This window comes from Engraulis encrasicolus, chromosome 19 (genome assembly GCF_034702125.1).
Source record: "Engraulis encrasicolus isolate BLACKSEA-1 chromosome 19, IST_EnEncr_1.0, whole genome shotgun sequence".
Taxonomy (NCBI): Eukaryota; Metazoa; Chordata; class Actinopteri; order Clupeiformes; family Engraulidae; genus Engraulis; species Engraulis encrasicolus.
The window spans coordinates 2,655,285-2,668,377 of NC_085875.1; the positions used below are offsets into that span (position 1 = coordinate 2,655,285).

Below are 13,093 nucleotides of genomic sequence, written 5' to 3' on the forward strand. Positions count from 1 at the left end.
AGAGCCCCAAATAGACAATTAATTTCCGAGGCACACGACTGGTTTCTGGATGACAGAAAATACAAATCACATTTTACACAGGCACAGCGCTGGGCAACTATTGACAACCTGACTGCTGAAGGACCCATAACAGAACAGAAGAACAATCACGGAAGTGACTGGAAAACACAATTAAAGTTTACTCTGGAGCTCCGAACAGGTAGGGAATTGTACCCCAACATGTATATTAAAACATTATAACTGTAATTGTGAAAAAGCTATAGGTTTGTGTTCACAACTAAGTGAAAAAACAGTGTGACAAAGCTATGCTAGGCAGCTAACACTTGCCTCCTTGCTCTACAACTTGGCTGAGCACAAGGAGGATTTAAAAGTTGTTCGGCGGAGGAATTTTGCGAAACGGCATGGCAGGAACAGCGTGTAGGCCAACAGCCAAATGAAGTGAACAGTAAATTGTTTATTGTGCGAGCATGATGTGTCTTGGTGTGGCGATTAGGTAGATGTGGAACCTGATGGTGGTCTCGTGCAGAATGACAACAAGAAGGTGGTGTGTGTCCAGTACCGCCCACATGGGGAAATGGAAACATTTTATATTGTATTTAGCGACATTCTCTGTATTCACTTTGTCCAAAAATACCTGTTGTGCATGCATATTACAGTGTAACATGCAGTAATTGTCATTGAGTCGGGATATATCAAGGGTGCCCCTGTCAGTATTCACCTGTGTTCATAAGCTGGTTGTTCTGGGCCATGTCTGTGTCTGTGAACATGTTTTGTAAAGCACCTGACAAGTGGTATGGCCAGAGTAGTTTGGCTAATATTTAACATTCTCTGTCACAGGGTCTTTGCAGTAGCCTGCATACCAAAATGATCTTTATTGTACAAGCACCTGTACCAAATCAATCATGGAGAAATAGGAATTTGACGACCAGAGCACTAAAATTTACACATTCCAGCATGAGTAGGATAGGGGAGGGGGGCATGGGGAACAAGTTGCCTGGTCAATTTGCAACAATTTTGGGGGAAGTTTTCACTGCTGCCTGCAAAACTGCTGTGTGAGCTGTAGGCCCTACAGTGTAGGGCCTACATATGTGGACATGCAAGGGGCCATGCACACCCACAAATTCCTCTTTTTGTGCTGTGTTGAAGTGTGTTTTGTATGACCTGATGGTTTCGCTGGTTTGACCAGCTCTTGGCAGGAACTGTTCCAGTCCTTGTAGGTGTGACCTCTAACTTATCCTAAAACCTCAAAGGGAAATGGTGTTGACCATTAGCCAAAGAGAAAACGGTATACGTCACACTGATTCTACTGTCTCTGAAACTGAACTGAAATTAAAGAATAATTGTCACACACTACATCGGTCAATAAGAATAATCACTGAATGCATTATCACTGAATGCATACTTGTAACTCTACTCTACTCTACTCTACTCTACTCTACTCTACTCTACTACCAGGATAGCCCGGGGGAGTAAAGATGAACAACTTGTCTCCTGAGGTGTCCCTGAGCCGCGTGTCCCCTGCGCTGCGTCCGCTGCTGAGCGGTGTGGTCCGAAATGGCAGCGTGGGACTGGACACCACCAACTGCCTGCGCATCACAGACCTCAAGACCGGGTGGGTGGGCACATTTAAACACCTTAAAAATGAAAAATAAAGTCTGCACATCAAGCTCCCATTTGTCTTAAATTAATATAGTGGCATTTCGGGCAGCATGCCCTTCATCAGACATCTTTTGAAATTTGAGCATGAAGTGTTGGTACAAATCACGTTCTGTGTGACGGAAATGACGGTTGTCGTGTGTCATCCGAGTTTAACAACCACCAAAATATTGGAACACATGGGTGGTCTTGAGATCAGAGGGTTGCAGGTTCGAATCCCATCCTTACCTCTTCCTACACCTCCATCCAGGGCTGAGGTGCCATTGAGCAAGGCACCTAACCCCACAATGTTTCCTGTAACTAATACCCTGTAAATAACTGTAAGTTGTTTTTGGATAAACGTGACAGCGTCACCAAAGTGCAAGCATTACTGGCACTGTGCTGCCACGAGAACAAGGAAGTAGATGAGGCGACCAATCACAGCTCATTTTGTCTGCGCCGTTCGCATGCGTTTGTTGCCTAGTCAGGATTTGTTTGAGGCGTGTAACCACGCTGACAGAGCATCTGTGTGGGGTCGAACGCAGAGATAGATTTGAAGCTCGCAGAGGCTATGCGTCGGAGCGTCAGAGGCTATGCGTTGGAAGCATAAATTGGGTAAATAATGTAATGTAACATATTTTATGTTCAGCTTCTGACTGGTGACTCTCCTCTTGTCCTCTCAGGTGCACTTCATTGATGACAGGACCATGCTGTGATCGCTTCAAACTCCACATCCCATACGCTGGAGAGACACTCAAATGTAAGCCTTTCTCCACACAAAATGAGTTTGTTTATGCTATCTATCTAATGAGTTTGTGTAAACCTATCTCCACACGAAATTTATTATAAAAGTTTATTATACTGTATGTTTGCGAATTGACCCTGTTCATTTCTATGGACGCTTTCTTGAGTGTTTCGTCTCCTCCTATAAAAGTGTCTCTATGTGTTCCTCTGACAGGGGACATCATCTTCAACGCTGGAGATCCCGTACTCCCCCCAGACTTCATTTTTGGAGAAGACGCCGAGTTCCTCCCAGAGCCATCTGAACTTCCAGTGAGTATATTTTATAGTTTATAGTTTATTAGTGCATGGCTTTCCTCATTTGGGGCTGCCTCCTCCTTGCACGAGTGAGGCATGAATTCAATTTTGTTGTGTGCATTGAGCACTGTGCGCTGTGGAGTGCTGTGTCACAATGATGACAATGGGATTTTCCCAGGTGTGCCTTCACTTCTTCACTTTCATTTAAAAACTATTTGCAGGTGAGGTAGGTCAAGGTTATTTGCTGCTTATTTTGTGTGTGCATTGTCACACGTTTGCTGTCTAATGTACAGTACATGTACAAGGTGTGTGTGTGTGTGTGTGTGTGTGTGTGTGTGTGTGTGTGTGTGTGTGTGTGTGTGTGTGTGTGTGTGTGTGTGTGTGTGTGTGTGTGTGTGTGTGTGTGTGTGTGTGTGTGTGTGTGTGTCAATATCTACAATAAAATGAGCCTAGGTCCATTCAGCCTAGTTCCCTTCAAAGAATGAGGGGGGAAAAAACGTCTCCCCTGACACTTAGTCATAGTCCAGTGTATTTATATCGTCCAATTTGAAACGACCGGTGTGTTCCCAGCCTGCCCAGGTCTTTCTTGCTGTCTTCCGCATAGGAAGTTTTGGCATTGGGCAAGGTTGGGCAATTGACAAGGGCCCCATCCAATCAGGGGCCTCGTCTTCACATTTGGGTATTTATTTTCCTGCATTTAATGTTGTCTTCCACACACACGCTTTTCCTTATTATCGGTGCGTCTCTGAAGTAGGGGTTGCAGGGTAAAACTTGCTGAAGTGGTCAGAAAATGTAGGGAAAAAGATTGCACTCAGTTTTAGGGATGCACCGAAAGAAAATGTAGGGAAAAAGATTGCAGTTTCTTTTTTGTTATTATTATTATTCATTCATTGCAGGGTATGATTTTTGTTCTTTTCCCAGGGCCTCAGATTTCCTAAAACCGCGACTACACTAGTGCACACTTCCACTTAATCATATCTCCCCATAGAGATCCCCAATGAGTTCCTTGACGTCAGCAGGATGGGCCTAATAGACCAAAACCCAACCAGACCGCCACAGGCCATTTGACCAAAGTATGAGAAAAGCAATTTACTAATGCTCTCCCACAAAGAGCTTTGATTAGTCACATCATGCATTAGGGTTTGGGGTTTTTATTTCTTTTTTCATTTTAGAAGTAGCTTTTCTTTGCAGAACATAGTCTTTCCCACAGCCCAAGTATCATTTTGTGGTGCTACATGTACAGGCAAAAAAAACATTGGGCCAATGCAAGTGTAATGTGTGCAGCAGGTACCACCGTGTGTATATACTGTATGGCTGTTGATCAGTTTTTGATGCTAGGATTGTATTCTCTTATTCTGCGTCACGGAATGGTCCATGTGTGGGAAACACTGGACCATGCTTTCATGTTGCAGAGCAATAGAAACGAGTACAAATATAACTAAAATAAGCTCTTGATACTTTTAAAACAGCTTTAACATTTTATAAATGAATAAAATCAGGCTGGTCTGTCATTTCCCTTATCAGCTGTGATGCTGTAAATGGTAAATGGTAAATGCTGTGTCAACAAATCCAAACAAACGCCCATTTTCATAATGATATGAACAGGTGGTGACAAAATAAAATGATGTCTGTAAAAGGCTATTACACTTTGAAAATTAAATTAACTTTAAACAAATGCCCTACTTTATAATATGAAATGTGCAGGGCTCTACATCAACACACGCCAACCCGCCAAAGACGGGTGAAAATTCATTTTGCCTAGTAGACTTCGGCTTTTTTTCGCACACCTCAGCTGGCAGGTGCGTCGGAGATGGCACCATGGGTTACTCAGCAATAGTTCAAAGAAACTCCCGCACACTGACCATTTCGCTGTTCTTTCTTTAATAAACGACGTTTCGGTACTAGACCTTCATCAGGCAATCTCCAGATTGCCTGATGAAGGTCTAGTACCGAAACGTCGTTTATTAAAGAAAGAACAGCGAAATGGTCAGTGTGCGGGAGTTTCTTTGAACTATTACTGAAATTTTGCCTAGTAGAAAAAAATACCTACCCGCCAATTTGGCCAGTAGCGCCCGAGTACAGTAAATTATGAACGGTAAACTGCTGCTATGACGAACGTGCGCACGTTAAGTATGCAGAGCCCTTAAGGCGAGATTTCCTACATTACCCATGGACACTAGCGTCACGACGTAGCCTCCCACCGTGGGCTTTCCAGTGCAGCAAGCGGCAACTCCATGCTGTTGCGCGCGCCAGCATTGAAAACATTTCAGACGACCAGCCTTCTTTCAGCTACACTCACACTATTCTGACAGGCAGCTCTCCTCCTATGCTCTCGTCGATTTCGCTACAACCTTTTTAACGTATTATTACTAGGCTGAACCTTGCTGTAACAGGCTGCCTTTTTGAAGAAGCGAGGCCCTGGCCGTTTCAATAACATGACTAACGCAGGTTATGCCGTTTTGCGCGAGTGATGAGAATGTGGCGGGGGTTAGAGCAAGGTTCTCTGTGTGTTGGTGAATGCTAGTAGTAATTGTAACCGTAATAATAGTGACGTTAAAAAAGGAGTGGTTGTGGAACGAAATAGCGACAAGGGCAGAGGAGGAGAGCTGACTGTCAGAGTAGTGTGAGCGTAGCTGTCAGTTCAGTTGTCTTCTGAAATGTTCCGAGTCCTGGCGCAACTAAGTTGGAAAGCCCACGCCATCGGAAAGAAAACAAATAACAAAAAAGCAACCAACGACGAAGCTGTGGAAGTAACAAAGGGAACGAAGATTCCCGTGATATTATTTACTTTTAGTTAAACTAGGCTTCTTGTCATTTTGTTGCGCATGGTAGATAAGAGAAGAGCTCCTCCTCTCTCCTCTCCTTTTCCTCTCATCTCTTCTCCTTCCTTGGGGTGTGCGTATGTGAGGTTTTGGAGAGTTTGGCTGTGTGCTTGGTTACTGTATGTTAAATGTGAGTGGCTTGTGTGATGTGATTCAGCTGTTTTCAGAGGAATTGAACAAAAACTAATCAAATTGATTATGCCTAAGTAATGAAAGTAAAAAATAAAGCAGAAGTTAAAAAATAATGAAAAAATATATAGCCTATAATAGGCCTATGCTTATTATGTAGGCATAGGCCTATAGTATGCAGGCCTATATATAGTGTATCTGTGTTGTAGAAATTGTTGAACAAAATTACCATAATTAAAAAAAAATAACTAGCCTAACACATAGTTTATTTTGGCGAGATAAAAAAAACAAATGGCTAGTTGAACTTCTGTTTGGCTGGTAAGAAAAAATGTCCACTAGCCAAATTGGCTGGTGGTGGAAAAAGTTAATTTAGTGTATGTATTACAATATATATCACAGTATACTGTATTTGGACGCCTTGTATTAGGTCAGAGAAGTTGGGGGTTGAACAAAGAAGCTAACCCAAAAAAACCCACTGACATTATTATGCCACAAAAGAAAATGCGATGAACAATAGAGTGGACATGAAGGATGTCAGAAGTGGTCGCATGTTCTTACCTCTACTAGATGAAATTGAATAAATTCAGCGACAGCCATAGCACACCACACAGGTTCAGGGCCGGATTAAGATGGCTTGGGGCCCCTAGGATACAGGTTGTGATGGACCCCCCGTAGAAAAAAAGTCATGACAAAATTACATAAATAGTCTCGTATTTCCAAGGTATAAATTAAATATGCCAACTACCGAGCGCAGCATTAACAAGAGATTATTTTTTCAATACTGCATCTGCAATTAAGCAAAATTGTTTTTGCTTTAGACCAATCAGCAGCAGGGTCCCTGGCAGGTGGGGGCCACTAGGCTGCAGGCATGTCTTGCCTGTGGGAGCCCCTAGGCTGCAGCCATATCTAGCCTGTGGGGGGCCCTAGGCTGCAGCCATATCTAGCCTGTGGGGGGCCCTAGGCTGCTGCCATATCTAGTCTATGGTGGGGGGGGGGCTTAGGCTGCAGACATATCTAGCTTTTGGAGGCCCCTAGGCTGCAGCAATATCTAGCCTGTGGGGGGCCCTAGGCTGCAACCATATTTATCTTGTGGGGGCCCGTGGCTGCAGCCATATCTTGCCTGTAGTGGGCCCCCCTAGGCTGCAGCCATATCTAGCCTGTGGGGACCCCTAGGCTGCAGCCATATCTAGCCTGTGGGGGCCCTAGGCTGCAGCCATATCTAGCCTGTGGGGGCCCTAAGCTGCAGCCATATCTAGCCTGTGGGGGCCCTAAGCTGCAGCCATATCTAGCCTGTGGGGGCCCTAGGCAGCTGGGGGCCCTAGGATGCAGCCATATCTAGCCTGTGGGGCCCTAGGCTGCAGCCATATCTAGCCTGTAGTGGGGTCCCCTAGGCTGTAGCCATATCTTCCCTGTGGGGGCCCCTAGGCTGCAGACATACCTAGCCTGTGGGGGCCCCTAGGCTGCAGACATACCTAGCCTGTGGGGGCCCCTAGGCTGCAACCATATCTAGCCCGTGGGGGCTCCTAGGCTGCAGTCATATCTAGCCTGTGGGGGCCCTAAGCTGCAGCCATATCTAGCCTGTGGGGACCCCTAGGCTGCAGCCATATCTAGCCTGTGGGGGCCCTAGGCTGCAGCCATATCTAGCCTGTGGGGGCCCTAGGCTGCAGCCATATCTAGCCTGTGGGGGCCCTAGGCTGCAGCCATATCTAGCCTGTGGGGGCCCTGGCAGGTGGGGGCCCTAGGCTGCAGCCATATCTAGCCTGTGGGGGCCCTAGGCTGCAGCCATATCTAGCCTGTGGGGGCCCTAGGCTGCAGCCATATCTAGCCTGTGGGGGCCCCTAGGCTGCAGCCATATCTAGCCTGTGGTGGGGGCCACTAGGCTGCAGCCATATCTAGCCTGTGGGGGTCCTAGGCTACAGCCTGGCTGTGTGAGTGTTCACCTTTGTGGATGCGGTCGTCAATCCTGCCCTCCTTCTGTCTCTCTCATACTCACTGGCTTCTCCAAATGGCTCATACAAGTAAGTGACTCATGAGTGAGGAATTGCCCAATCTTGTTTATGCGTTTTGTATGTGTCACCCCTTACCTGTGTGATGAAAATGTTAAGGGAAAGAGATCAGGTCAGATCAGATCCATCTCGTTGTGTTATTACAGACAGATGCGTGAGATGAGACAGTGAGGCACTTCTGAAATTCTCTGGAGTGCTTTGTCACCCTGAGCAGAACAACTAGCAGATAGCACACTGTATAGACTCCTTTACTGTTTGTACACAGATGTGACGTAATCAGGCTGCGTGCGCATTGTTGGAGCAGAATCGACCATTTACGGCACGGCACATTTGTGTAGAAACTAGCCAGGTGTTTTTTGTTTCCAAAATATGAAAATGGATGGTCACGATAACTTTGATATGAAGTGTGCGCCACAGACACAGGCATTCCTGATGATGTCCCCAGTCCATTCTGTACCTTTAATTTCTTGTAACCACAAACATCTCCTATGCTTCTAGAACATCCTATTCCCTCTCAGAATAGCTTAACAAGTGCACTTTTTAGGATCTCTATCTTTTTTTTTACAACCGTACATGCTTCAGTACGGCAGGTCTTCTCTCTTTTGTGTGTGTGTGTGTGTGTGTGTGTGTGTGTGTGTGTGTGTGTGTGTGTGTGTGTGTGTGTGTGTGTGTGTGTGTGTGTGTGTGTGTGTGTGTGTGTGTGTGTGTGTGTGTGTCTGTGTGTTTGAGTCCACGATGGGAACAGTCAGTGATGATGTAACTTCTAAAGTGGTCAGCAATTGTGCATATTCAGTTACATCAGATGAAACTTCATTGTCTAGACTAGAGATGTAAAAAATAGTTTTGTTTTTTTTATGCAGTGCGAGTAGTAGGGATGGGATATCGGTATCGGTGTATCGGTATCGGGTTCAGATATCAACATAATTCAGAGATCGGATCGGATCGGAATTTTCCCAAAGTATCGGAACTTTCCTGATACTGACATTGAGCCATTTCCAATGTTAATTTGAAATCATAACACTTGCATATTAGTTTTCAGGATGGGATTGTTACTTTTTTACTTGTTACTTTTTACTTATTAATTGGTATCCTGTTCTTCTAACTTCCTTTTCTGACCAAATAGCCTACTTGGGCCTACCTCAAGTTGAAACCCATACATATATGTGGTTTTGGTATAGGATCGGAGTAGTATCGGTATCGGCAGATATCCAAATTTAGATATCGGTATCGGATCGGAAGTGAAAAAATGTGTATCGGTGCATCCCTAGCGAGTAGCCTAGTATACGCTCGCTCGCTCGCTCACACATTGTTGTTGCTGTGTGCAGACATTCAGTGTCTGAGCGAAAATGTGTCCTAATGAATAATGAAGCCAATTGGAGCCAATTTGGATTTGGATTGGATGGATTGGATTGGAGCCAATTTTGGTCCCCTAGGTAGGGGAAATTCTTTCTCTGCATTTATCCCATTTGGATTAGTGAATCACATTGAAGTACACACACTAGTCCGTAGCAGTGGGCTGCCTGCTGAGCGGCGCCCGGGGAGCAATGTGGGGGTTAGGTGCCTTGCTCAAGGGCACTTCAGCCGTGGTTCGGTCGGGCACTGAACCGGGAACCCTTGGGTTGCCAACCCAGTGCTCTAACCACTGAGCCACGACTGAATGCAAGTTTATGCTGATATTTGAAGCAAATAGTCTATCATTATTACAAACAAATACGTTTGTTACAGAATGTAGCAGTGCCGTTTAAACATGCTGCATTGCACAGAGATCTGTGCTGATATTCAAAGCGAATAGAGTGCACTGTATGCTTTGTATCAGAATAGAATAGTGTACACTGTACAGTAGTTAATTTAACCCACTGCCAGACAGATGCGGGGCACGAGACAGTGAAGCACTTCTGAAATTCTCTGGAGTGCTTTGTCACCCTGAGCCGAAGGGCAACTAGCAACACACTGTATTGTTGTGCATATTCAATTACGTCAGATTAAACTTAATTGGCCAGAGAGGTAAAAATACAGAGTTTACCAAAAGAAATACATTACGACGTGTAGCCTGCTATACGCTCACTCACAGATATTGCTGTGTGCAGACATTCAGTGTCTGAGCTAAAATGTGTCATAATGAATGCAAGTTTATGCTGATATTTGAAGCAAATAGTCTATTATTATTACATGGTCTGTTACAGAATGTAGCAGTGCAGTTTAAACATGCTGCATTGCACAAAGATCTGAGCTGATATTTAACCCATTTTAGCCTGATGACTCGTATGCGTTGAACTTGTTTACCCTTTGATGCCTGGAGACACATATACGCTGCATTCAGGCTCTTGAGATTTTTGCTTTTTTAATAAAGATGTGGGTACAGTATGTTACAGCTGAATAAACACATTCTATTGCAAGATGAGGGTCTTGGGGTTTAAATGCAACTTATTTGATGTTTTTATGTGCATCAGAAGCTAAGATATTTAGGTTTTTATAGGCTGAGGGCAACTTTCCCAACAAGGGCTTAGGCATTCAGCAGGCGTTTTTTGCAGGTGCTTCAGGCATCAATAGGGATGCACCGATACCACTTTTTTGAAAACCGATACACGTACGAGTACATTAATGTGTGTACTTGCCGATACCGAGTACCGAGTACCGATACCTTTTACCACCAAAATACAGTGAAAATAAATGCATGGCCTTGTTTTTTCCACCTGTGATATTTTTATTGTTCATTTCCATGTAGATTTAAATGTTAGCGAATGTATGAGGTGGCACTTTTTTCCATGCTGCTTTCAAGTCCACAGAACGTGACAAGATTTTGCATTGTTTTGTGTAGTAGCAGTAGCGTTCCAGGTATCGGCAAGTGCTTGACGAGTACGAGTACGAGTATAATGAGCAGTATCGGTATCGGTGCATCCCTAGGCATCAATGGGTTAAAGCTAATCGAGTGCACGGTATGCTTTGTATCCAAGAAAAGTACACTGTACAGTAGTGAATTTAACCCACTGCACTGAACTGCACAGATGTGTGTAGGAGTCATGCCCTTCAGATGACCCTGACTCCTGGACTTAATAATAGCACACACACACACACACACACACACACACACACACACACACACACACACACACACACACACACACACACACACACACACACACATGCCGTCCTCTCTCATTGTGTCCGGGTAATTCAGCATATACACTAACTACAGAAACTCTAGATGTATCGACCAACTTAATGCACTGTGCTAGCACTGCCTAAGGGCTCGCATCATTATTCATAAAAATAGCCTTCTGCTAGACCTCTTCTCCTGTTCTCCCCCCTTCATGTTCTTCACATATCCTTCTCATCCTTCTCCACCTCTTCCTTTGGCCTGCTCACCTCACTCCTCCTCTTCAAGCACATTCTGTTGACCTGTATTTACACACATGCCCTGGCAATAATGTTAATGTTATCTACACATACATTTACTGTATATCTGTGGGTATCAATGTATTTCGGTCTATAATATAATCTGTAATCTAAATCTAGTGTTAGCGTCAGTTCTGGCTAGGCCATGGTAGTCAAGAGCTTGCTGCTTACTGTATAATTTGTGTCAGGTGTTATAGATCAGCTAATCAACTCACCTCGCTCCTCATTGGTCAGTTTCCAAATTGGCGCCTTTTAAAAGTTTTCTGTTTTGTTCCCAACTCTTCACAACCCAACACCTCCCCAGCTCCACCTTGTAGTGTATGGCATGCAGGGCTGGATTAAGATGGCCTGGCTGCTGCTGTCCCCTAAAGCTCTGCTTTACTCGGTACTCATGGAAAACTAGGGGACTCCTCTGAACAGAGCCATATCGCCAAATCTAATTCATAACTGTTCAATAAAGCAATTGCATTCAGAATTTCTTGTTTTGTTTTTTTTTGCCAAGTTGTATTTGTTTTATTTGTTTGTGGGTGGGTTTCAGATTTGTGAATGTATAGGAAGGATGGAAGCCTTTATTCATACCTGCAAACTCGTCACCTTTTAGTGACAGTCACCTTTTTTCCTGACCAATTAGGTCATTCACGTAGTCAATCATGTAGAACCAGAGAGTTTTTTTGGGGGGGGGTGGGGTGTTTCCTGCCAACAAACCATTACGCCGAAAGCAGAGTGAGTTTGTTTATGGGTACACATTTCTCTGTTGACTTGCAGCAGTATCAACAGTGCCATTGCCAGCAGCTCTGTGACTCAATCTATAATTTCATCTACATTTTTATCTGGAATCTAACGTATATAATAATGTGTGTTTATTTTCTACAGCACCTGAGTGGCTGGGACTCTAGTGATCCAAAGTGTCTATTAAAGAGCTGCTTCAACTGTATCATCAGTACCAATGCCAGCTTCTCCGCAATGTAATCTACTGTACGATTTAATCTACAATTTAATCTCTAATCATATTCTGTTTTTTCTACAGCACCTGAGTGGCTGGGATGCTAGTGATCCCGAGTGCCTGTTATCACCTGTGCCAATGCTTGATGGGTTGTAAATCTATAATAACCTATAAAATATAATCTACAGTATTAATCTAATATTATTTAATCTATGTTTTCTACAGCACTTGAGTGGTTGGGACTCTAGTGATCCTGAGTGCTTGTTGCTACTCGTTAAGGAGCTGCTTCAGCAGTATCATCAGTATCAATGCCAGCAGCTACGCGATGTAACCTAGAACATCTACAGAATAATCTGAATCAGAAAGAGTGGCTGGGATGCTAGTGATTCTGAGTGTTTGTTGCTGCTGGTTAAGGAGCTGCTGCAGCAGTATCACCAATACCAGTGTCAGCGTCTGCGGGATATCTAAAATTTAATCTACAGTTTAATTTGTAATATCTAATCTATAATCTGTGATTTTCTACAGCACCTGAGTGGTTGGGACTCTAGTGATCCCGAGTGCCTGTTATTGTTGGTTGAAGAGCTCCTGCAGCAGTATCATCAATACCAAATGCCAGCGTCTGCGGGATGTAACCTAGCATTAATCTAGAGTTNAATCTGTAATCTGTAATCTCTAATCTCTGTGTTTTCTACAGCACCTGAGTGGTTGGGACTCTAGTGATCCCGAGTGCTTGTTGCTGCTGGTTAAGGAGCTACTGCAGCAGTACCACCAGTACCAATGTCAACGTCTGCGGGATATCTAAAGTTTAATATAGAGTTTAATCTGTAATCTAATGTATTGTCTTTAATCTATGTTTTCTACAGCACCTGAGTGGTTGGGATGCTAGTGATCCGGAGTGCTTGTTGCTGCTGGTTAAGGAGCTACTGCAGCAGTACCATCAGTACCAGTGTCAGCGTCTGCGTTTAATCTGTAATCTGTAATCTCTAATCTCTGTGTTTTCTACAGCACCTGAGTGGTTGGGACTCTAGTGATCCCGAGTGTTTGTTGCTGCTGGTTAAGGAGCTACTGCAGCAGTACCACCAGTACCAGTGTCAGCGTCTGCGTGATGTAATTTATAATTTCAT

General features: G+C 44.2%; 1 protein-coding gene across 1 annotated transcript in view; it reads left to right on the forward strand.

Annotated features, from left to right (window-relative positions):
* The first annotated feature begins 107 nt into the window (after window positions 1-107).
* babam2 (BRISC and BRCA1 A complex member 2) overlaps window positions 108-13,093 on the forward strand; it is a 52,922-nt gene continuing 39,936 nt past the window's right edge. The window contains exons 1-4 of the mRNA XM_063223963.1: window positions 108-199; window positions 1,456-1,612; window positions 2,319-2,395; window positions 2,594-2,688. Of these exons, the coding sequence (XP_063080033.1) occupies window positions 1,476-1,612; window positions 2,319-2,395; window positions 2,594-2,688 (309 nt within the window). The 5' untranslated portion in view covers window positions 108-199; window positions 1,456-1,475. The remainder of the gene's footprint in view (window positions 200-1,455; window positions 1,613-2,318; window positions 2,396-2,593; window positions 2,689-13,093) is intronic.